The sequence below is a fragment of the Drosophila miranda genome, chromosome XR, assembly GCF_003369915.1.
Source record: "Drosophila miranda strain MSH22 chromosome XR, D.miranda_PacBio2.1, whole genome shotgun sequence".
Lineage (NCBI taxonomy): Eukaryota > Metazoa > Arthropoda > Insecta > Diptera > Drosophilidae > Drosophila > Drosophila miranda.
The window spans coordinates 7,800,719-7,823,900 of NC_046674.1; the positions used below are offsets into that span (position 1 = coordinate 7,800,719).

At 45.3% G+C, this 23,182-nt stretch overlaps 3 protein-coding genes and 1 long non-coding RNA gene across 16 annotated transcripts in view; 2 read left to right on the forward strand and 2 right to left on the reverse strand.

The window, feature by feature from the left end:
- The window catches only part of LOC117186152, an 85,046-nt gene extending 79,587 nt beyond the window's left edge, over positions 1 to 5,459 (forward strand). The window contains exon 3 of the long non-coding RNA XR_004471285.1: positions 5,388 to 5,459. This is a non-coding gene — a long non-coding RNA (uncharacterized LOC117186152). The remainder of the gene's footprint in view (positions 1 to 5,387) is intronic.
- On the reverse strand, positions 656 to 3,535 carry LOC108152095 (putative mediator of RNA polymerase II transcription subunit 26). The gene is made up of 3 exons (XM_017281144.2): positions 3,134 to 3,535; positions 2,862 to 3,068; positions 656 to 1,246 (listed from the first exon to the last, which is right to left on the reverse strand). The coding sequence occupies exons 1-3, from the start codon at positions 3,446 to 3,448 to the stop codon at positions 878 to 880; spliced, it is 891 nt and encodes a 296-aa protein (XP_017136633.1). The 5' UTR covers positions 3,449 to 3,535; the 3' UTR covers positions 656 to 877.
- Positions 5,460 to 5,805: 346 nt separating the features above from the next.
- On the reverse strand, positions 5,806 to 22,679 carry LOC108152090 (PDZ and LIM domain protein 4). 13 transcript variants are annotated; one of them, XM_017281130.1, is made up of 9 exons: positions 22,437 to 22,679; positions 19,384 to 19,532; positions 19,011 to 19,317; positions 9,782 to 9,982; positions 9,612 to 9,691; positions 8,970 to 9,041; positions 6,989 to 7,151; positions 6,280 to 6,318; positions 5,806 to 6,208 (listed from the first exon to the last, which is right to left on the reverse strand). In XM_017281130.1, the coding sequence occupies exons 1-9, from the start codon at positions 22,662 to 22,664 to the stop codon at positions 6,122 to 6,124; spliced, it is 1,326 nt and encodes a 441-aa protein (XP_017136619.1). In that variant the 5' UTR covers positions 22,665 to 22,679; the 3' UTR covers positions 5,806 to 6,121. The 13 variants fall into 13 exon arrangements, with proteins under 13 accessions (XP_017136619.1, XP_017136621.1, XP_017136620.1 ...); XM_017281132.2 differs by lacking the exon at positions 22,437 to 22,679 and adding an exon at positions 20,070 to 20,385; XM_017281131.1 differs by lacking the exon at positions 8,970 to 9,041.
- On the forward strand, positions 10,584 to 13,113 carry LOC108152089 (cell division control protein 6 homolog). Its single transcript, XM_017281129.2, has 2 exons — positions 10,584 to 12,159; positions 12,225 to 13,113. Exons 1-2 carry the CDS (start codon positions 10,731 to 10,733, stop codon positions 12,641 to 12,643), a joined length of 1,848 nt encoding a protein of 615 aa, XP_017136618.1. The 5' UTR covers positions 10,584 to 10,730; the 3' UTR covers positions 12,644 to 13,113.
- Positions 22,680 to 23,182: the final 503 nt, after the last annotated feature.

A 23,182-nucleotide genomic window follows, 5' to 3' on the forward strand; every position in this document is an offset into this window, starting at 1 on the left:
GGATGGGTTCCCAAGTGGCAACCGGTCTGACCGGTCCGGTCCGAGGCGAGCCGTGTCTTCGGGTGACCACGATCCATCCGGAGGCCTCTGCTTGTGAGAACTTCCACATTAGATGGCCATGGATGGCCTTTGTCAGCGACTGCGACTGCCACTACGACTGTCCAAACGGGTTGTCCCTGTCCTCCTTGGCCGCTGTCCTTGCCCTGCACTGCGGATGAGTGTCATTGCGATGCTGGGATCTCGCTTGGTCCTTGCCAATTGCTGAAGGGGTTACGACCATTGATTTATGCGCAAATAAATTTGTTTGCCTCTGTGAAGGCTGGGAGATCTCTTCGGTGTGACCTCAATCAGAGGAATCACAGAGGAGTGGGGGTTTTGATTGAGAGTAGGTCAGATATAGAGCAGGGCGTAGGAAGCATAAGAGATGATGGGGAGATCCAGTTTGCTATAGATAGATGCATGAGGGATTTAGATCAATGTGGAGTCTGTACTGATTTTCCTTCCTTGGAGATTCGATGAAAAGCAAAGAATAGCTGGGAGAAACGATGGATCTCAGATACCGAAAGTACAGAAGAATATCCAGAAATGCCAGCAGATTCCCTCGAAACAGAGCCCACTTTCAGCTTTTGGAACACTTTCCCCTCAAAAAACACCACCTCCTCCGAATTATTTGAAATTTTTGTTTAATTTAATATTCTAAGCATGAAAGTGGAACCTAAAAAAAAAAGTCGTATGATATAGATACAAAAATAATGTTATGATCTCTGCCGATATCGACACAATTACAAACTACATGGACTTGCGGAACTTTCAAGACAACTTTCAGACGAAGAGAGCGAGAGACCTGGCAGACCTCGGACGGGACTCCCATCTCCTGTTACTGGTACTGATGATACTGCGGCTGCTGCTGCTGCTGGTGCTGGTACTGCTGCTTGCCGGGGCTGTGGCTGTGGCTGTGGCTGGGGCTGTACTCCTGCTGGCCCTTGTGGCCGCCGGCACGGAGCAGCTGTGTGGCAGGCGGCGGTGTGGGGATCTTCACCACAATGTCGGTGGGCTCGCGTATCACCTCGGCCTTGAAGCCCTCCTTGGGATCGGCCGTGTACTTGACGGTGCGAATGAAGCCATCGCTGTCGACCACCGAATAGCTGCCCTTGATCACGGATCCGTCGCGCACCTCCTTGCGGTTCTGGTAGTTGGTGAATTCGTCGTCTTTCACATCGAAACCGAACTGGTACGAGGAGTTCTGCTGCAAAGAGGCAATGGGAATGGGCATTGCAATTGGGATTTCAAATGCGTGTACGACCCAGTTTCGTGTCTGGCCCGGAGGCGATTGCGTCATCGAACACACGCGAATAGGCGCATGCGTGTAGGCGCACCTCCAAGTCCCAAGTCCCCAACTCCAGCTGCAGGCCCCCAACCCAAGTCCGAGTCCGAGTCACCGACTCCCCGGATCACGCACAAGTGAAAGTATTTTCTGTGGAGCCGCTTGCATATTTTAATGGCCCACAAGGCGCACGATATCGGATCGGATCGGATTGATCGTGTGGTTATGCAACCGCCAGGCGGCAGGCGATAGGCAGGCCAGCCTTAGACTCCATTCAGGCGTTGGCCAAACTACTCACAAGGTTGGAGTCTCTCTAGCACTCTGAGAGGATGGGAGACCTTCAGGCGGCGCAAAGACAATCGGAAGACTGGGTTAAGGTAACCGCCAGAAGCATGACTCTAAGGCGTGGCCTGCAATTCGGCAAATCTGCAATCTTTGGCTCCAAACAAAAAAAGAGCTGAAAACAAAAAACTCTGCAAATTGGAAAGGCAAAAGCCAGCAAAAGCCGGTTCTAATGCGTGCACTGTCCGTTTGCAAGGCATTTGCTATGGGAATTGGGTCTTTGACAGCGATTGGTACTGCAACTGCAACTGCAACTGCAACTGCAACTGCAACTGGAAGTGCATGTGGCTGTGGAAGTGGATTGTTGGGTGTATATGGGTCGCCGTTTGAAAGTGATTGTATGGCAGAGAATGCAGCACTTTTTATGGAGCAATAAGACTGCCATCAAAAATGGTGAGATCTAGAAAGAGTTCAGCTCTCAAAGTGGGGGGCTATAAAAAAGAATAATGCTATACTTATCATAACTGGAAACTAGGTAGTTCTTTTGATTGCCAATCGATGGCAAATTATACCTTGTACCATTCACTGAGGAATATATTACAGATTCGCTTGAGTTCCGCAAAGACTTCCAAACTTCGAGATCCTGTTACTCCCTCTCTCAAGCGATCTACTCAGGTGCTTTCCCTTCTGTGCCAAAAAGCCATCATCATCGTTGGGCTAACACCACAGTTCAATAAATCTCCATTCCAGACAGAGCACTTTGATCCCCGTCTCCTTTCCAGACAGAGCACTTTGATCCCAGTCTCCAGTCCAGAGAGAGCACTTTGACCCCAGTTAATGCCAAACTCTGATGGATTATGGCTAATGTGGTAACGGATATGCAGCAGCTTCCGCATGAGCAGGCCATAAGCAAACTGCTGCTGGCCAAGAGAGTAAACGGTTAACGGTTAACGGCCAGGCCAACGAACATGCACCATCCACGAGGCACAGACACACCGTACACATGTGGCCGTGGCCAAAAACCACAGCTGCTGCTGATGCTGCGGCCACTGGAAGCTGTGTGGTTAATGAACCCCAAGTCAACGACTAACACCGCCTCCTACTGCCCCCCCCCCCCTGCCCCGATCTGTTTGTTGCATGCCTCAATTGTAATTATGTTGCGGCACTGAAGCGAAAAGGAAAGTGCGCGAACATCGAACTCGAACTCGAATTCGAATTCGAACTCGTTATGGGATTCGTTGGACTCCAAACTTACGTCATCGTACTCCTCCTCCTCCTGCTGCTGCTGCTGCCGCTGCTGCTGCTGCTGCTGCTGCTGGAGCGAGAGCTTTTGCTGTCCTTTGCCCAGGAGCGAGGGAGCCTGGTAGGCGGGCTGCTGCTGCTGGACACGGCGTGGCGGCGGTGCCGGAGCCGCCTGGACGGACTGGCGGTACACGGACTGCGGCTGCTGCTGCGACTGGTACTGCAAGGGGGAACGGAACCATAGGGCATGCTCCAAGGAAGGCTGCGGGGCGGGTGGGTACTCACCTGCGGCTGCTGCAGATAGTCCCTGACGGCTGGGGCCACATAGCCCTGCTGCTGCTGGGCGCGTATCTGCTCGGCCACCGTGTCCTTGAGGCGGATCTGCTGGCCCGCGTTCACGTACTGCTGCGTCTGCTCGGAGTTCTGCTCGTAGATGGGCGTCTCGGCGCCCTGCGACGACTGCTGCTGCTGCTGCAGCTGCTGGTAGTACTGCCGCAAGTAGGCGGGGTCCACGCCCCCCTGCTGCTGCTGCGCCTGCGCAATGCCGCCGCAAAATGCGACCGTGGCCACCACAAGGAAAAGCTGCCTTTGCATTTTCATTTTTTTTTTTTTGGACACTTGAACGAACTTTGTCTATCGCGCACTCAACCCACTTTGGAGATACTTTTGTATCTGCGCTGTCTGCGGGCCCCAATTGCACTTTTATATCGACAAACGCCGGAGCGGACGCCTAGCAACTAGTTCTCTCTCTCTCTCTCTCTCTGTCTCTGCCGCTCTCTCGGGCCACTCGATGGCTCTTTACTGATTTACAACAGCTGTTTGCTGGCGGGGGCCATTTCCGTTGGCTCCCATTCGACGGCTATCATGGATGGTGGAGCATTGTCTGCCTCTACCCTCGACCTGTGGCATTGTTTCGACCGAAACTACTGTTTTTGGTGCTCCACTTGCGAATAGAAAACAACAATTACGTGATCTTAGGCCCACTGCTAACAGTGCTGCAGAGAGTGTACAGCCATGCCCGATCTGTTAGTTTACATGGACAGCTGATGGACAGATCTGCACCTTGCTGGTGATCATGCAATCCCCCCCAATAAATAAAATGTAAATTAAATTGCGGTTGCCTCCCCAAAGACCCCATAGACGTTTACAGCGTGTTTCTTTATGCAATTGCCTTGCGGCTTCTTCCTAGCCATTAGATAATCCTCCTCTTGATGGGGTTCACATTCTTGAGGTCAACAGATCGAAGACCCAGCCGGCAACAAGTGCAACATCGTCTCGTCTTCTTGTCTATTGTTTCCAATGGGGTTTGACCCAAATTGTTGTAAAACGTTTTTCAGTGTCGCTTTTGGACTTGTATCCGCCCACCAACCAACGAACGAGCCATCTATATGCATCTATGTATCTATCCATCTTGTATCTTGTGTTGTGTTGTGTTGCGTTGCGTTTGCGTTGCGGTTGAATAGGTTCCGAACGATCTTTGATGTCGCTTTTGATGTTGCCAAATCTTTTGCATTCGCCCCGCAGCCCAAGCCATGTGTCATGTGATCGCACGTAGGACAGACCCAGCCCCAGTCCCAGCCCCAGCCCTAGCCCCAATCCCAGCCCCAGTCCCAACCCCAGCCAAGAGTCATTAAACCTCGATATATCTAAAGACCTCCTCCGTCTCTTTGGCAAAAATTTGATATTTGATGGGATTACAATTGCCTCAGAGTCTGTCTGGGACTCGTATTACTGTAACAGTTACGCCCTGAATTTGCATGGATATCTGTGCATGTGTCTTGCTGCCATCGGCAAGGTCATTCGGTGGGTGTGTGTGGGGGGGTTGGGGAGGAGCTGCAATCGAGGTCTTTGGCTCGCTTTGATCCCATTTGTGGCCCCAAACAATCGCATTGCCCCGATACGTACGGAGGCAGCAATCAAAGAAAACTGATTTTGTGGCTTACTTACCCGTGAAGTGAAAGTACATTATGTGTTGTTTTGTGTTGTGTTTCGTTTCACACAATTGTTATGCACATTACACATGCACGTACAATATCACTCACCACACACCACACACTCTCCTCTCCTCTCCTCTGCTATCCACTCTTAAGTGACTTATTTCCATTCCAAATTAAAGTCAAATTTATGTTCATTTTTCAGCTCATGTTTGCGTATAATTTCAATATAAATACGTTTAATTTGTGAAGTGATTGATGAACGATTGTCCCGTCCACGTTCCACACCACGATGGTCGAATTGCAGCGTCATGTTATGCAAAGATCTTTCGGCTACTCTTTTTTTAGGGGTTGGGCCTGCGACTGGGCTGGGCCTAGGGAGGGCCCAGTACTCGTATTCAAATGATGATCAATTCAATTACGTTTTCGAAAGATGTGGAAAGAGAGCAGAGAGCAGGGAGTATATCATCAGGTGCATGAGGAGCTCGCAAACCAGAAAAAAAACGTCAAGCACTGCCGCATAACCGGTACTCAAAGAGTTTGCGGATAATATTATCATTTTCCTACACTTCCGAGCTTAATAAAGTTGTATTTTATTTTTTCAGAAGAAAACACACACCACAAGCGGTCGATATGGCTTTAGCCAGGTGAGTCCTCAACTGTTTCATACTGAGAGTATTGATCGACCTACCCTGGGCATAGTTCCATTGGGTTCTGCAGGACTTCTACTATACTCTTCCCGTTAAAACACCAACAACCGACCCATCATGTTCTCTTTACCCAATCGTTAGTTACATTTATTTAATTCAAACATTTCTATTCTTATTACAAATCCATGACTAGAAAACCACTCAGCGTCGAACAGAATGGAACACATTTCTGTTGACAAAGAATCAAAAAAAATAAAAAATTTAAATATATATTTAAAAAAAATAAATCAAAATTGCCTTTCATTAGTTTTGATTTTTGTTGTTTTTTTGTTTTTTGTTTTTGTTTCTTTTTATTAATTAATTTGAGTGTGTGTTTTTTTTGCTATTGCGTTTGGGGGGAGGACAGTACATGGGGGCTTGAGGCGGAGTTAATCGATATTTAAATTGTAGACATATCATAGATTTATTTCGATTTCAAAAAAAATTCACCAATTTATCATTAAACTTGTTAGTTTTGCTCTCACAATTTCGTCGTCGTTCTTTATATAATTTACTGAATAAGTTCAACAGAATTTTATTAAAAATCCGCTAAATATGTTAGGAGATAAACAGGAGATACCCCAACGCGTTGGATGATCTTTTATCTGGAGATGCTGGCTGGCTGGCTGATGTTGTCGCTGCTGCAGCTTTTAATATTCGGTGGCACCAATAACGCTGTACATGAGACGATTGAAGGAGCCGCTCTGGCGTATGTTCTCATCGTGAGTGTTTACCACCTGCCAAAGGGGATCCACAGATTAAAGATATGGTCACAGATATACAAAAAGAATCACTATGAACCACTCACATTGTACGGCGGACGGGATACTGGGGCTGATACCGGTTTCTGTAAATGCATTTGGGAAATACAAGATATATTATTGAGATAAGAAATACTTATGTGTATCATAGAGATTCCACTAGTTTTCAGTGCAAAAAGTATTTGGAAATGCAATTCTCGAACTGTTATGAGCGTCTGTTAGGTGTTAATCGGATGTTAGAATGCACAAAGGAATACAAATAGTTGGCGGAATGATTTGGAAAATATACACAGAGATGGGGTTAATGGATGGCGGTCGTAGCATATATCGATCGATCAAAAACCAAGTTAGTAGCTACTTTCGGCCATTAGTTAGTGGTCATTACAGTACAGAGCGCTTAACATTCTGCTAAGACATGGACATGGACACTGTTGACTAACATTCGTTGTGGTTCAACTGTACATGAAAGAGAGAGAGACGGCGCGCCGTGGCTTACAGACATTAACATTTACATTTACAGAGCAGTAGAGAGACAGCGCGAGAGCGAGGGCGAGGGCGAGAAAGGAGTATAGAGATAGGAGGATAGAGAGAGAGAGAGAGACTCTTTGTACAGATGAGAGAGAGCTGGAGAATCGAGTGTATCGAGAGCGATCTTTGTCTGATAAGTACTAGAGTATCTTCCACATGAGATTGTGTGTCGATTGATTTTGTAGTAGATTTTGTTTCGAAACGATTCGGTTTGCGCACGGATCTTACCTTTCCTGGAACCAATCTATTCGGCTGATAGACCCTAGTCTGCACAGGTATGGTCACCTCCTGAGGCGAGGCATTGCCATAGTTGCCGCTGTAGCCGCCGTCTTCTTGGATGGCTCTGTAGGTCTCGCTGTTCCTTGGATCGTATTGGACAGTTTTCTTATAACTGGATCGGGATTTCGGGGATTGTGCATTTGTGGATTTTGCATTTTGCATTTTGCATTTGATTGATTTTTGAGATCGTTGAAAGCGCCATTACGTTATTTCAAGTTATTTTGTTTATTTGTTTGGTTAATCGAAAACAGAATAATTTATTTTGGTTTTTGGTTTTGGTTTTTTGTTTTTGGTTTGGTTTTTTGTTTTTGGTTTTTTTTGTATTTTTACATCGGTTGAGTAGCGTGAGAGAGAGAGAGTAGTGAGAGAGAGAATAGAAAGAGAAAACAGGATGTGCACAAAATACGTTAGAATTATTTTGTTTTTGTTGTTGTTGTAATTGTAGTTGTTGTTGTTGTTCGAGGATGCGGCAGGACACATCTGTGCGTTGTCTCAAACATCATTTGAATTAATAGCAAAAACTCATTAACAAATTCCTTACGAGCTAGTGTTTAAAAAGTAATCGAACAGAACTGCATAACAAAATAATCGTATAAACTATTCAAATCATATTCAGTTATCGTTTCGGATGAGTCGAAGCCTTGAACTGGGCCTTGGGGATTAGTCTTTGGATTAGCATTAGCATCATCACGATTAATACTGGGAATGGGTGGGGCTGGGGCTGGGACTGGGGCTGGGGCTGGGGCTTGCATTTTGTGGATGATTATGCCATAGGAACTTTCAGTGCTAGTACTGTCTTCTGTGAAACATTTTCCATTAAAGTTAATTTTTCAAAAAAAAATTGTAAGAATAAATTCAGCAAACGTCTTTTAACTTTCGGATTAGTCTTGTGGGTGGGGGGTATGGAAAGGGGGAGCAGGAGCAGGGGTATATTTTTGGCTACTATATATTTCTTTGATCATTTATTTTGTTGATAGAGTATCTGCAGTTGGTGCTGTCGCTGTTGTCGTTGTTGCTCTGCGAGTTGTTCTTTTTGCTTTTGTTGCTCCAGTATAACACGTTTTTGTTCCAGGAAAGATAGATCGATGAAAATTCTAACATTAATCGTGCAGCTAAGTTCTAAATAGTACAGGATCTAATTTCTATTAAGCCTAGGGTGGGATACTATGTCTTTAGATTGGTGTTTTTTAATTTTTTTCTTTTCTTTTTTTTTTGTATATGTACTGTATCTGTACTGTTAGGGTGGGGTAGGGTTCTGTTAGGCAGTTGTTGTTTCAGATCAATTGTTCTAGTTTTTATTATGGGTACACAGGCACCTCTCCTACCAAAAGAAACACTTGCCACGCCACCTTTTTGTTTTGAAACGAACGAACAGCAGGGGAATATCAGATCCTAGATTCCTAGAGGGTATAAGTATGTACAAAGTAAGTTCTCCAACAACAAACACAGACTCAGATCATCCCGAGTTTTTGGCTGTGCCAGTACGATATAATAGGCAAACATTTAGGAGCTACAGATACGGAGATACGGAGATACAGAGATATACGGGCAGATATGGACAGCAGAGCACATGCAATTCGTGTTTGGACATGTATATTGTTTTTGGACTTGTTGTTGTTTCTGTTGTTCTGTTCTACTGGGATATAGATGTAGATATTGTATCTGGTTTTACATATGTATTGTTGGAGGTTGCAGTTGCAGTTGCAGTTTGTTTTCGGGTTGCGGGAGACAACAATCAATCATATCTGAGGGTTATATATGGTATTTTCTGTACAGACAGGCAGGGGGGAGCACAACGGATAAAACACGGGGCATAAACATTCTTCAATATTCATTATACAGTATAAATATCGCAAAAGTCAAGATTCAAGTTCTTCAAAGAAATCAGGAAATCAGGCTGTGGTGCTCAAGAAATCGAATTTACTTTTACCCGTTCAGTTTTGTTGGCAAAGGACGATGCAAAGGACTGTCCTTCAAGCGATAGCTATCGCTTGTGGCGAAGCTACAAACAATATACACAGAATATATATATATACGATAGATGTATACGATAGATATATACGATAGTTATAGATAGAGGCTAGTACATACAACATCTATGGACTGGTGTGTGTGTGTGTGTGTGTTTCTCGTTTGTGTGTGGTTTTTCTTTGCGTTTTTTTGTTTTTAGTAAATTTGGTCTTTGATTTTTTTTTTGGAAGCTTATTGGTTAGTGATTTTATGGCTGAAACTTAACTAAGAATCAATATAGTCGTTCGACTAGTCGTGGCTCGCTTTTATTAGTCGGTTCAAGCGCTATTCGAGTGGCGATTCTGGTTCTCTCTCTCGCAAAAAATTAAAAGCTGCATCGAAATTTCGAAAAAAAACGTTCTACGCAAAATTTATTCAAGAAACTTTCAAAAAGAAAAATTATAGAAAAATCATAGAAAATATATATGTATGTACGTTCGATTTGACAAAGCGTTATCCAAGAATTCAGATCAGATATTAGTGCTTTTTCTGGTATCGAAACTCTAAGCATAAAAGTGGTTTCCAATTTGGTAAATTTTCTTGTGGGTGGGGCGGAACTTACGGAACTGTGGTTCTGATGGTGTCCTCAATGTTGCTGTTTGAGTAGAGGCCGATGGGCGAATTGAATTGCTTGTGGAAGACCTGCAATGGAAAAGGGGATTATAATCAATCGATCGATTAACAGGGGGGCAGGGGGCAGGGGCTAGGGGGAATGTGTGCCCATTTGCTTACACGGCCAGTGTCGGCTTCCGAACCAACAACCTTGTGCAACATGGTATCGGCAACGCGTTGCTTCATGATACTGTCATGGTAGTCGTGTCCTGGATGGGCGCGCACAGCCGGATTGGGATAGTGCCTCAAGTAGGAGTCTGTCGATGGGGCATCCTTTTTCACCTTGGCACCGGGCAGGACCAGTGGAGTTGTACGGTAGGGCTGCAAATCGCAAAAAAAAAAAGCAAAACAAAAGAACACCAGATTAATGGTTTTGTTTATGCCATTCAGAAAAACACCATTTGGCAGCAGTTCTAACAAATAATAATAATAATAATAAATGAATCACAGAACGATTATGGGAATCGGAATCGAAACAATTTCTAGCTGTATTTTTCCTATCGGATCTTCTCTCAGTGTGTTGGATAGATAGATCGAAAGATGTGTGCGTGTTGTATAAACTTTATTTACCAGAATATTCCATTTTATGTACGATTTTGAGCGCCCGTTTATATACTTTAAAAATATCCCAGCCGCCAAGGCGAATATTTTTAGGCGCTTACGTAAGCGTGTTCTTTGCCAGCGGCCACCAGCAGCAGGCAGGCAGGCAGCGTCCAGCAGTTTGTATTTTGTGTGTCGGTCGTTCTTCTGCTGGCCGAACGTTTTATTTTTACCACGTAAGTAATTCAATCGCACGCGAAAAGCAGTTCAAAAACTGCAACAAAGCGCGCCCAATCGATTAATCCAAGTGCAGCCCTGCGCCGACGTTGCCAGACAGTCAAGTCTAGCTTGAACAGCTGTTCTCTGACCTTTATTTTCCTGTGAATGGCAAAACATTTTGCGCGCTCTTTTTCTAACGCAGTTGATTTTTTTTTTTTTACCCCGTGGCACTAAACCAAACAACTAGAAAATAAGTAGGGCTTCTCGCCAATTAATCAGAGCCACTAACACGCCAAAACCGCGCCTAAGCATGGCCGCCGTACGCCGCTCTACGCGTTTAAGCAGCATCAGCAAATCGACGGCTGCGTCGCCGTTGCCGCAGTCGCCGCGGACAACGACGACGTCACGACGCTCTGAGATTTGGCGAAGGCGACAGACCAAAGCCTCAGAAGACAGCAGCGACGAGGAGGAGCGATATGATATCATTAGTGTAATTTCAGAGAATAACGAAAACAGCAACCTGTTGAATAAAATGGAACGGACGGCGCGTCGCAGGACGGCCCCCGCAAATGTGATCCAAGAAGAGCCAAAGACGCCACGCAGCAGCAGCAAGAAGTCGATGGCCAAGGCGGCCAGTCTGGCCAGGCGCGTGCAGGCCAACAAAGAGGCAGTATTAAGCTTTAACGTAACCAGCAACGACGAGGAGGAGCAGGATCCCCATTCCCATGTCTCGCCACCGAAGCAGCGGAAGCTGAAGCCGCTGCCGCAGCATTTGATAAGTCCCTCGCGACTGCTGGACAGACTAAGCATCGACGAACGCCAAGAGCCAGAGCACAAGACTGAGAAGAAGCCACAGGAGGAGGAGGAGCCAGAAGCTGCACCTGAACCTGCACCTGCAGCTGCACCCTCGCCTCCGCGCAACAAATACCAAAATGCCAGACGCGTTCTGAACAGCGCAGAGACCCAGAATCTGCCAGGGCGCGAGGCCCAGCTCCAAGAACTGCGCGAATACTTCACCAGCCACCTGGAGAGCCAGTCGTCGGGCAGCCTGTACGTCTCGGGCCAGCCGGGCACAGGCAAGACGGCCTGCCTCTCGCTACTACTGCGTGATCCGGAGTTCTCGAAGCGACTGCAACGTGTCTATATCAACTGCACCAGCATTGCCAGCGTGGGCGCGGTCTACAAGAAGCTCTGCGCCGAGCTGCAGCTGAAGCCAGCGGGTCGGACCGAACGTGACCACCTGGAGGCCATACAGCGGCATCTGCGCACCGCCAAGCGCATGCTGCTGCTGGTGCTCGATGAGATCGATCAGCTGTGCACGACCAGGCAGGCCGTGCTGTACACGATCTTCGAGTGGCCCGCCCTGCCGGGCTCCAGGATTCTCCTCGTGGGCATTGCCAACAGTTTGGATCTCACAGATCGGACGCTGACGCGTCTGAATGCCCGCTGCGAGCTGAAGCCCCGCCTGATGCACTTCCCCTCCTACACCAAGCAGCAGATCGTGGAGATATTCAAGTCACGGCTGGCCGAGGCGGACGTGCTGGATGTCTTTCCACCGGTCACGCTGCAGTTGCTGGCGGCCAAGGTGAGTGCGGTCAGTGGGGATGTGCGGCGCGCCCTAGACATTGGGCGGCGAGTGGTGGAGATAGCCGAGCAGCAGAAGCGCGACGGCGAAAGGGAGTTCAACCTGAAGGCCTTGGAGTTGGCAGATGGCCAGGAGAAGGCAGAGCCGAGGCCGGGTAAGATTGAAGATCAATGGAGATCTACTTTTCACGAGAACTAACTCTTTGGCTGCCAATTACAGACATCATGAAGCCTGTTCAGGTCACCCAAGTGGCTGCCGTTCTGAACAAGGTGTATGGGGCCTCGCAAAATCTCGAGGAGGACATTGAGGCTGCCTTTCCGCTGCAGCAGAAGCTGATGCTGTGCAGCCTGGTGCTCATGCTGCGCAACGAGCGCAACAAGGACATTAGCATGGGTCGCCTGCACGAGGTCTATCGCAGGGTGTGCGCCAGACGGAACATACTGGCCCTGGACCAGGCCGAGTTCACGGGCACCGTGGATCTGGTGGAGACCAGGGGCATCCTACGCATCATGCGCAAAAAGGAGCCGCGCTTGAGTAAGGTCCTGCTGCAGTGGGACGAGGAGGAAGTGCATGCGGCCCTAAGCGACAAGCAGCTGATCGCTTCGATCTTGAACGACACCGCCTGCCTGAGCAGGTGACGATGAGGATGATTACCCACCCACCTCCGCCCTTCGGATGAACAGAACAGAAAATTAGTTTGCTAAACAATTTCTTGAGTTAATTGCGCATTTCTCACATTCTCATTTCACCTTGGGGACGCGACTGCGACGACGTCGAATTTTGAGCATTGAGAATACATATAAAAACACACAAAAACAAAAACAAAAACAAAAATGTACACTTTTGACGCTAAATTTAAAATTCGTGGCTGTGTGGCGCAAGCACACAAAATATTTTGAAATATCATTTGAGGGTCACTCCTCGCGACTTTGGCTTTTAATTGAATCGAATCGAATCTTTATGTTTTTGTGTCGTAAATCTAAGTAAATCTTGCGCCCCCCCCCCATAATCTTCTGTCTCTACGTTTATTTTGTATTTCGTTTCCTGTTAGATCCTAAGCGTATAAGAAATAAATAAGCTCTGCAATAGACGGCGACAATCCAACCCATCCACAAAAGTGAAAACAATTCCTCACTTTCGCTGCTGTGATCGTGCCAAGAAAGTTGTACCCGAATAGAGGTACCCTTTCCTAACGTTAGCGCTAATGTTTTCGGCCATTCCGAAATGAAATTAATTTATAATCATTTTGTTTATTATTTTTGCCTGCCTGTCTGGCTGTGTGCTCCGTTCTCTATACGCTCTAAAAATATCCCAGTTTTTTTATTTTTTTGTTTTTTCTGGTGTGGTATGAATTACATTGAGAACAGAACGGAACGGAGAACGGAAAGAGCGCAATGAAAAATATGCTTAGCAAAATGTTCGAGTATTCAGAATCTGTCTGTCTGTCTGTCTTGTTGTTGCCTTTCAGCGTATATTGACGAAAGGCGAACAAATGTTTGAATAATAAGCCACTATATACACGAGTACCCGATCGAGAGAGAGAGGCACTACATATGTACTATATGTACATATGTATATAGCGCCCATAGCTCTTTGCATATAGCTCTCTATATGTGGGGTGACTGCTTCTTCTTGCTTATAATTATACATATATGCATGTGTATATTTTGTGGGGGGAAAAAGTAAAATGAAGACCACAAGAATACATATATGTTATGTATTGCCACACAGTCGGCGGATGGATGGCTTGGCATTTGTATTTGAACTTGAATTCCAAGCACAAAAATGTTTGACGGTAAAGGTGAAATGAGAGAAATGTTTCAGCTGGACGTATAGGATCCTATACATAGACCGCTTCTAGGTAGTTGGAACATGTCTAGAAGACTTTGTTTATATGTTCTGAATATGAACAAGTATTTGTGGTTGATTGTTGGAGGGAATACTACCTATACTAAGATAGGGATAGATTAGATACTATCCAGATTTAACAAGATTTCTTTGCATTGATGGCATTTGGAATACTCATGAAGCGTTTTGTGAAGTGAAGACCTATTTCGTAGGTATTTTTTCACATCTTTAAAGGTACATATTGTTGAGCTTCCAAAGTGTTCAGATACTATGGGTATCCACAAGTAAGGCACCTTTCCCTATTCGGGTACTGGTCCAATACATTCAATAAAGAAGAAAAATGTATGCCTTCCGCCATGTAAATATAATCGATTTAGCATTGGAATAGGAAATGCCAGTTAAGGTGGCAGCTCCAGCAGGATAATGAACCGAAACACTCCTGAATGCTGGTTCCTGAACAACAAAGTTCCCCTGATCGAATGGCCTTCACAGTCGCCAAACCCACCGTTTTTAAGTGGTTTCTATAGGTCCCAAAAAAGGAACGAAAGTTAAATCCGAAAGACAATTTGTAGCAAACTGGTGGATTCCATGGATTCCAAAGTTAACAAAAGCTGGAGGGCAGCGCCACAGTCAATATTAAATTGAAAATTGAAAACTACTTGTCTTCGAAGCTTGAAAATTGTTTTTCCTAGATTTAAATCTGTAAAGTCTTAAATAAAGACTTTCGAATCTTATTGTTTTGGTATAACACCTCTAAAAAAAAAAAGGATGAAACTCAAAAAAAAAAGAAAAATTCACTTAAGAATGTTTTGAAATATACGAATAAAATATGCCGTTTCTATAACGTATTTTGGTCCATGTTTGTATATTCTCACGTAATTTGTAGTATAGTTCACTGTCGATTTCGCTTACTTGATATTGAATGCACTCATTGAGGTCTGGCTGCTCCTTGTAGTAGACTGGGGATCCGTTTTTGAACTGAACGTACTCCATGTTTATGTTTTTGTTGTGTGTGTGTGTGTGGGTTTTTTTTTTTCAATTTAAACTCCTTTATTTTGGTCAAAATTAAAAACAAAAAAAATAGAAACGAGAACGAGAAATATTATAGCCAGAAAAAAAGAAAAAAAATTACGTAATGGTGGTTCGATCACGTCAGAATTGAGTTCTTTCTGTGTCCACAATCTGATGGGTTTTTGTTTTATTTGTAACTTGCTTTTTCGTCACGTTTAAATAAAAACGCTGCAGCTGGTGGTTCTTTACGGAGGACTACAAAGGATCTCAGTGGATTATTCGCTCGAGTCTTATTGTTGTTTATTTTTCAATATTCCGAACGCAACTGATTTGAAGATTTTCAAATGCTGGCGAATTATTGCTATACCGACTGCGCGGAATTCCAATTTTCGTATATATATATATATATCTATATAGATATATGTGGATGCTCAGAGCAGCGACGGTCTTATGTATGTATACTCGTATTGGTTGTTGGAGAGTGTGTCCATGTGTCTGCCTATCCGTATAGGCCATACATCCATCCATATATTGCAGAGCCGATGGTCAGAGGCCGCCCGCCCACAGGCCACAGGTTTCCGTCGGTGTGTGAGAGTGTTTCGAGTGTGAGAGAGGAATATACAAAATATTGTATGTTTTCTTGTACAAATAGATGTGTTGCCCCAGAGCAGAGCAGAGCAGAACAGAGTAACAACCACACATAGTACACGTATAAACTTGGACTTGGATCGAGAGGCGTTCCACCACCCACGCGACATTCATATAAAGCTCCCCCAAATATATGTCGACCTGATTGTTTGTCCTGCCTGGCCCGGCCTGGTCCGATGAATATTATTCGGTTATAACCATCTCGTATATATCATTTAATTGCCGCTATTTTGTGGAGCACAAATACAATTCTGAGATACAATTCTTTCACAATTTCGTATCGAGACCGAGGTTATTGTTTCGCCCGAATGCAGGCAGAATCGCTCAAAATTAGATGAGAAATGTATTTCGCAAATTTTCACAGCCAGAATAACATTATTGATGTGTTCAGTTTTGTTTTAGCTGATTCTCAGTGACACTGAAGCCCCTGCCCGCAAATTAGTCAACGATTTGTGACAGTTCCAAAGACACACTTTTTTCAGGGTATGAGGATGAGGATGGCTATTGCCATTGGCATTTTCTGCCCATCCCAAGTCCCATGGCTGTCAGTACCAATTGGCGTTGGCACAGGGCATTGATGTCTTCGACAGATCCCAATCACACAGCCAGCCAGCCCCAAACAGGTGTAATTAGCCTTCAAAGGCAGACACGCACCTTAAGTTTTCAAGTTCGTTGGAATATCCAAGGAACTCGTAACTTTACATGGGAATATGTTTACGTTTTGTATTTTTTCAACGCGCTGTGAAGGTTGCAGCTCTTTTTTTATTTGAAAAGAAAATGCTGCAATAAATATCGTTCTTAATGAGTTCTTAAGTCGTTATATGGCTATACCAAAGCGAAAAAGCAGAAAACAAATAAGAGACATGCCTTGATTTCCCATAAATTAATTCAAACAAAGGTACAATAACCTGTTCATGGATAAATAGCTCTATAAATAAATGGTACGAGCAGAAAAAAGATCCACCTTTGAGGTCAAATGTTCTGGAGTCCTAAAAACTGATGACAAATCAAATCGCAGATCATCAAAAACATACTGTATGTGTACGAGTATGTATGATGTGCCTATGAAAGCACCTTGGCTATTATTTTTGGTGCTGCATTGGCCAAGAAATCCGGCGACCTTGGGTGGTGTCTTGATTCATTTGCCGCGTCATCGCCCACCACTGGGGGAACCTGGGGAAGGTGTTCGTGTGGGTGGTTGGGCAGGCACTTTCTTTCATTGGCATTGTCAGAGCACATCACAAGTTGGGCTGGCCCCCACTCGTGGACAGGCATGGATCAAGAGCAGGCCCAAAAACCCCACCCTCTCACCTGTGTGGGAGCTGTGGGCCGACTGCAAGGTGCCCGAAAATAGCTCAAAATATATATTTTCTTGTTTATTTGCGTCTTTGGCTTTTGGCATTATCCGATTAGTGGATTGGGGGCGAGAGAGCACCTCTTCTATCTTTCTGTACTTGCATCTGTATCTGTATTCGAATCTGTTTTCGTTTCTGTTTTCATCTAATTTGATTTCTCGCCAATTTCCACCTGTGTACTGCGTCACTGGGCGTCTTACTCTTCCTGTTTAACGCCTCCTCGCTCTCTCTTTTTCGACAAACCGATTCCGACCCCACCCCTCTCTCTCTCTGGGGCTATTTCTGGCGGATGTAAAATCAGTCCAACCTTGACCACACAACATTTCTATCCTCTGATGTCAGCGTTACACGCAGAGAGATAGAGATAGATCCCTGTTAGCGCCAGCCACGAACCACTAATCACAATGAAATTATTTACAAACAACAAAAGTGATTCAATCACGAAGATAAGGAATTGGAATTGTTTAAAAATTTCACAAACATTTCATTGTAATTTTTTCCTATTCGAGTTCTTTCGATGTACTGCAGATAGAAAATTTGCTACTCCCTTCCTCAAGTAAGGTGGGCGTTTCAAATCTATTCCAGTTGGACAATTTTTTGAAAACAAAAACCGTTATGCCTCTAGATGCTTAATTCTACATATATCTTACATGTATTCTACAAGAAATTCCACAGCTTTGAGCTTTTTACTGTATGCACTTGCATGTCTCGCGTAGAAATCATGTAAATGTCGATTCATTTCTGACCAGGAGATCCTTTCTTATGGTCAATCAAAAATCAATGTTTAAAAAAAAACCAACTGAAAAACGATTCAATAACGGAATCAATCAATGGGATCTCTAACAAATGATTTATACGTGCTTAAACCCTGCTGTCAGGTGTGTCTGTGTACTACATTTTAAGGTAGATGTCATGTAGAAAAGTTTGTAAGAACCAAATCCATACATAAATATGGTTTATTCTATATTCGATTTAAGGTGGAAGTAGATGTGTGTAACACTGAGGCGGAAGCTTTTCCGATCGCGTAAAGCAAATAAATTCTTGATCAGCATCAATTGCCAAGTCGATATAGTTCTGACTGTCTGTTTGTCCCGAGCGCCCTGAGCGCCTAGATCTCAGATCTAAAAGCTTTAAGAGCTATATAAACCAAATTTATGGCTCCAGACTCCGCTCTTTTGAATATACGAGAAAACAAGAAACCGAAGACGCAGAATCGTAGAGAACGAATCTCGACCTTATATAGTACACTGTCGAATCTGGATGAAATTGGATCATTATAATAGTCCGAATGAAGAAATCCATTTGCAGAGGCTACACTACCCCTTCCACTCGCCCAATCATTCTCTCTCTATCTCTATCGCTATCTCTCTTTCTGTCTCACTCTAAATGATGCAGCGTGCAGTTAGTGCTGCTGTGAAAAGTGAGAGATGAAAGATATAGCGGACAAGAACAGGTAATAAAATGGAAAGGCGATAAACGACATACAAGAATTAACATTAACTAGCGGTCGTGGTCCCTCTCGTTATCTTCATTTTTTTCCCCATCTATCATCACAATTGTGAGCAAAGTGGACAGAGATCGCGAAGAGATCCCCCTACTTGTCCCATTGGCAAAAGAGAGAGAGAATGCGGTACTCATCGGCTTCGTTACAAATTCCGGCTCCTAAAAGCTGCATACATAAATCATCAGCTTACATATATATATACTGACTGAGTACCGGATATTACCGTAGAGCTGCGGCCCTTGCCGCGGCTTGGAAAGAAATGCTACTCCACGACACGACACAGGATAGCCAGCAAGAAAGGCTACCGAGATGATCTAGGACACCAGTGAGCTGGATCCGATTTGATCCTTCTCTCGGAACCGTAAACCTTTTGTTATTTAATTAATATAAATATAACTCGGAACACATAGGAGTCTATCCCTATCTGACAGCCTATAAGAGTGCTTCGAGGGATCTAAAGCTATAATTTTCCATCTTAAGTACAGAATTTCTTATAAATAAATAATTTTGTATATAAATCGTGGGGTTATGTGTCTAAAATGTAGATCAATATGATTAATTATAATGATTGGTAATGTTTTGAGGATTAAGCATACGTTTTTGGTGTATCATCCCATTGGAGGGGGGAATTCCACTCACCTGATTAACGATGGCGGCCTGCTCCTCCTCCACATCCTGCTGATGGTCGCGCGTTGGCTTGGGCGAAAAGACCTCCGACGGAGTCACATAGCCACCGGATGCGTTTAGCTGGGGAAACACGGTGTGTGGCAAGGAGTCCACCGGCAGCTGCAGGGCACGTTCCAGGTGGCTGGGGCCGGGCAGAAACGGCGACGGACCGCGATGGGGCAGCAGCTCGGGGCTGGCCGGGGGCAAAGTGGAGTTGCAGCGCGAACCAGGGCCAGCTGCCTCCTGGCTGACGCCCTGCGTGTAGGCGATTTTGTTGTCCCTGAGAGGAGACACGAGAAGAGTTATATAAGGATGAGGTGGATGGATGGATGGATGCTCCTCTCACCTGTGCACGACCAGTCGGATCTCATTGCCAGCACCGCGGAACAGCTGTTGGGCGTCCGCGTGACTCAGGTCGCGTGCATCGTACTCGCCGATCTTGGCGATGATGTCGCCACGCAGCAGTTCCCCATGCGAGGGGCTGCCAGCTTGCACCTGCAACCAAGGAGGAAGGTCATTCCTGATCTACAGAAGCCTTGACACAGATATGGCACTTATGTACGTATATATACGTCTGTATCTGAGCAGATTATGATTGTGTACACATTGTTTTTAGATGGGTTTGCGACTGGGACTGCGACTGAGGGGCCAGGGGGAGGAATATTTGGTTTGGTCTATTTGGATGCGCCTCAATTAGTTTTACTGGCGTCGCGTTTTGGCAAACGTTGCAACGTTGCAACGTCGAATGGCGGATGGTGGATGTCGGATGGCTCTCGCTGTGCCAGTTTCGCCATTTCGCTATTTTGATTTGTTGTGGTTTGCTCGGGCGCTGCACGGCACAGCACAGAGTACGCCGTAGAACGCCGTAGTACGGCGTAGAGCATACGGAGGAGGAGCACAAAGGCCAAATCGGTTTGGCAAGCGGCTTCTGCTCTGCATCATTTTGATGAATGAGAGCGGGCCACAGACGGACGACAGACGGACGAACAGGCAGACGAACAGCAGAACCTTCTCTGGTTACATAAGCATTACCCTGGTTATGATCAACGGCGTGTCCAGATCATTGCCACCAACCAGACGGATGCCCCAGGGCGTGCCCTGGCCGTCGCGGAACAGCAGCACCGCGAACTCGTGCAGCTTCGGGCTCATCCTGTTGTAGGTGTTGTCTCTCGCCGTGGAGCTGGATCAATGGTGGTTCATGCGACCGATTCCACTCTCGACTTTGGCTATTTTTCTGTTTCTTGCAAACTGTTTATTTTTCTTGGCCAATTGTGTGTCGGCCCGAGGCGCTTGCGGCGCGATATTGCAGTCCGTTAAGCGTTTTGTTCGATCGCAATGCTGCTCAAGTACTAATTTTAAAATACAATTCGTATTCCTTTTTGCAGCAGCAGCAGCAGACACAGAACCAGAAGCAGCAGATCGTGGTATACCACGAATACAGTGCGCCGCAAATGTACGAGTGTAATGTATGTGCGAGTATATTGAACATATGTACTCGTAGAATCGTAAAATCGTAGAATCGTAGAACCCACACTCGTCGTCGTCGTCGTATTCACATTCACCGGCAACCACGACGACGACTACATCCCGAGAAACATGAATTCAATTGGCGATTCCTCCCAATTCTTAATCATTAAACGAGGGGGTTTTTCGCGCGGAGAGTGCTGAACTTTTGTTGATCCGATTGTGACGCACTTGAGAAAGCACTTTATTTACCTTTCTTTGGGTTCTTCGTTCCCTTTTTGTTCAACGATACCCAGGTGTATTTTTATGTACTCTAGAAAGTAGACTATGCTCCATAGGGAATCGAATTTCATAGAATCCGTTCAAAAGGAGAAGATGGTAGGCGATTCAGGAGATAGAGAAATGATCCCGAACGGGGTCCTGTTCTATGACAGAGCCCCGGTGCCTCGGCTGCCTATTCTTTGGCAAGGCGCACAAAACACTTACTTTTCGGTCCTAAGAATCCAAAAACAAAATACAGTACTGTACAGAAAATTGAGGCAGACTAGGCAGGAGATCGAACCTGATCTTATAGTTATTAAAAATTATAAGCAAAGTATTGGGTGCTTCCTGCCATGATCCTCAGATGCCTGGCTGTAAAGAGTATCCAAAATTCAGCCAACGGAGCACATTTATTTTCCTTATTGTTCTCATTATTTAAAATTTCTTGGACTCTCGGCATTTCATGCACATTTCTTGTGCCGTGCCACATTTTAGGGCAGGGCAAGGCAGGGCAGGGCAGGGGCAGCAGCCAGCACTTGATCCAGTTGCAAGCCGACCCTGAATGAAATGAATGCCACATGTCATCATTCGGGGCGCACATTTTGATGATCTTGCTGCCGCTGGTGCTGCCACGAAAAAAAATCAAATGTCTGGGCATCTGGTTTTCAGCACTTTTATTATTGTATCTGTATCTTTTTCTGTGCGGCGGATGAGGCAACTGAGTGAGGAGAGAGTGTAATTAAATTTATTTACTGCCTCGATGATGAAAAGATGATCTAAATACAGAGGGATCATCATCAGCAACAATACGGTGACTGATTCCGGATTGTTCCTCAAAAATCGGATAAGATCAAATGATTGCAGTGGATAAAAAGTATACGCGCCACGTGACGTATGCGCAATGTGCAAGGGTCTATGGTCCCTGGTCGCTGGTCCCTGGATTGAAGGCCGTCCCGTATGTTTCTCGACAGCTGTGTTCTTTGGGGGACCTAGACACATTCCGTTTGCTCATTTTTGGCAAGTATTTTACTTCTTACAACGGAAAAATCATTTTCCTGCCCGTCGTTTTCCGTTTTCCCAGTGCCCTGGCTGCGGATATACACAATATATGGTCCGGCATTTTATTTTTGCACTTTATTTATTCTGTTTTCGGCGCTTTTTTGGCTGAGGTTTTGAAATGTTTTTACTATTTGCGGTTTGAATTGTTTTCGATTGGAATTTCGGCGATGATTTTGTAAGACTTTGAGGTCGCTTCACGGATACATATTCCCTCCGAAAATATTTGTTCTGTTGGTGCAGCGAATATTTCATCAATTTCATGCTAATGAACATACATAAATTCCATCCATCCATCCATCTCTCGATCTGGGTCTGCTTTTCTCTGGGTTCTGCTTGGCCCCCTTTTTTTTTACTTGGTCAAAAACTGCAGCAGTGGCCAATTAATTAAATTTTGCGTGACAAATTTACGAGCCGCCAGGGGCAAAATGTTATTGAACTGATTTGTGACACGAGCTGGTGGGAATAAGAATTGGGGCCACCCACAGACAGAGGCACAGACAGAGACACAGACAGAGACAGAGACAGAGACACACACCCCTAACCCACTGATGATTGACAAGCCATATACGAGTTCATTGTGGTATTTAGGGTGGTTGGGGGATGACGAAGACTTACCCCAATGTTTGGCTCATCGGCGAAGTGAACCCGCTTCTTGAGGCCGCTGGTGCTGCTGCGGCGACGCTGCGGCGTCAGGCGACATGGAGGCGGCAGTACCACAGCTGGCGGCTGTACAGCTAGAGTGGGCGTGGATTGGGTATAGATCTCATGGACGTAACTGGGCACCTTCCAGAAAGCCGGTCGCCTGTATGACGCGAAACCTGCTGATGATCTGCTGGGCGTCATTGCTGGCCAGCGACTAGCGTAAACAAAAGAAACGCTGAGCAAAAATCATGCAAACACATTCAAAAATGTTCTCAATTCTAGAATACTGCCTGCCAGTCGTCAATGCGTCTGCTCGCGGCTCCGTATATGTGTGTACTATGTGCGGTGCGCCAAGCAAAAGGCAAAAATCTAAAACAAACAAAAAAGCACGAAATAGACGAACAAATGAGCGCAAACCAAGTGTTCATCATGCGAAAGGCATGTGAAAAGAATAAATGCAATGGAATTATGAATGAATGAGAACTAACAACTGTGCTCAATGCCACTGCCCTCAAATGCAGTGCTTAAAAACTGCACAAAGCAATTATCCAGACACCCTGTGACGTGAGTGTGAGGAGTATAGCAATTTAATATTCAAAAATATGTTTCAAATGCCACCGCCATAGGGGCTGCGAGCGATGTGGCAGCACTGTCGGAACTATCGGAAGAAGAAAAAATGAGCAATTTCTCTCTATCTGGCAACGTTAAATGCTCCCAAA

Excerpts from the sequence above, each read along its gene's own strand:
- LOC108152095 (XM_017281144.2), bottom strand. The coding sequence starts at position 3,448 with ATGAAAATGCAAAGGCAGCTTTTCCTTGTGGTGGCCACGGTCGCATTT. Across the intron at positions 3,069-3,133 it reads ACTATCTGCAGCAGCCGCAG|TACCAGTCGCAGCAGCAGCC; the intron begins GTGAGTACCCAC and ends TCCCCCTTGCAG. Across the intron at positions 1,247-2,861 it reads AGGAGGAGGAGTACGATGAC|CAGAACTCCTCGTACCAGTT; the intron begins GTAAGTTTGGAG and ends GCCTCTTTGCAG.
- LOC108152089 (XM_017281129.2), top strand. The coding sequence starts at position 10,731 with ATGGCCGCCGTACGCCGCTCTACGCGTTTAAGCAGCATCAGCAAATCG. Across the intron at positions 12,160-12,224 it reads GAAGGCAGAGCCGAGGCCGG|ACATCATGAAGCCTGTTCAG; the intron begins GTAAGATTGAAG and ends TGCCAATTACAG.
- LOC108152090 (XM_017281130.1), bottom strand. The coding sequence starts at position 22,664 with ATGACGCCCAGCAGATCATCAGCAGGTTTCGCGTCATACAGGCGACCG. Across the intron at positions 9,042-9,611 it reads ACCATCAGAACCACAGTTCC|CTTCGCCACAAGCGATAGCT; the intron begins GTAAGTTCCGCC and ends TATTGTTTGTAG. Across the intron at positions 7,152-8,969 it reads TTGCCAACAAAACTGAACGG|TTATAAGAAAACTGTCCAAT; the intron begins GTAAAAGTAAAT and ends ATCCCGATCCAG.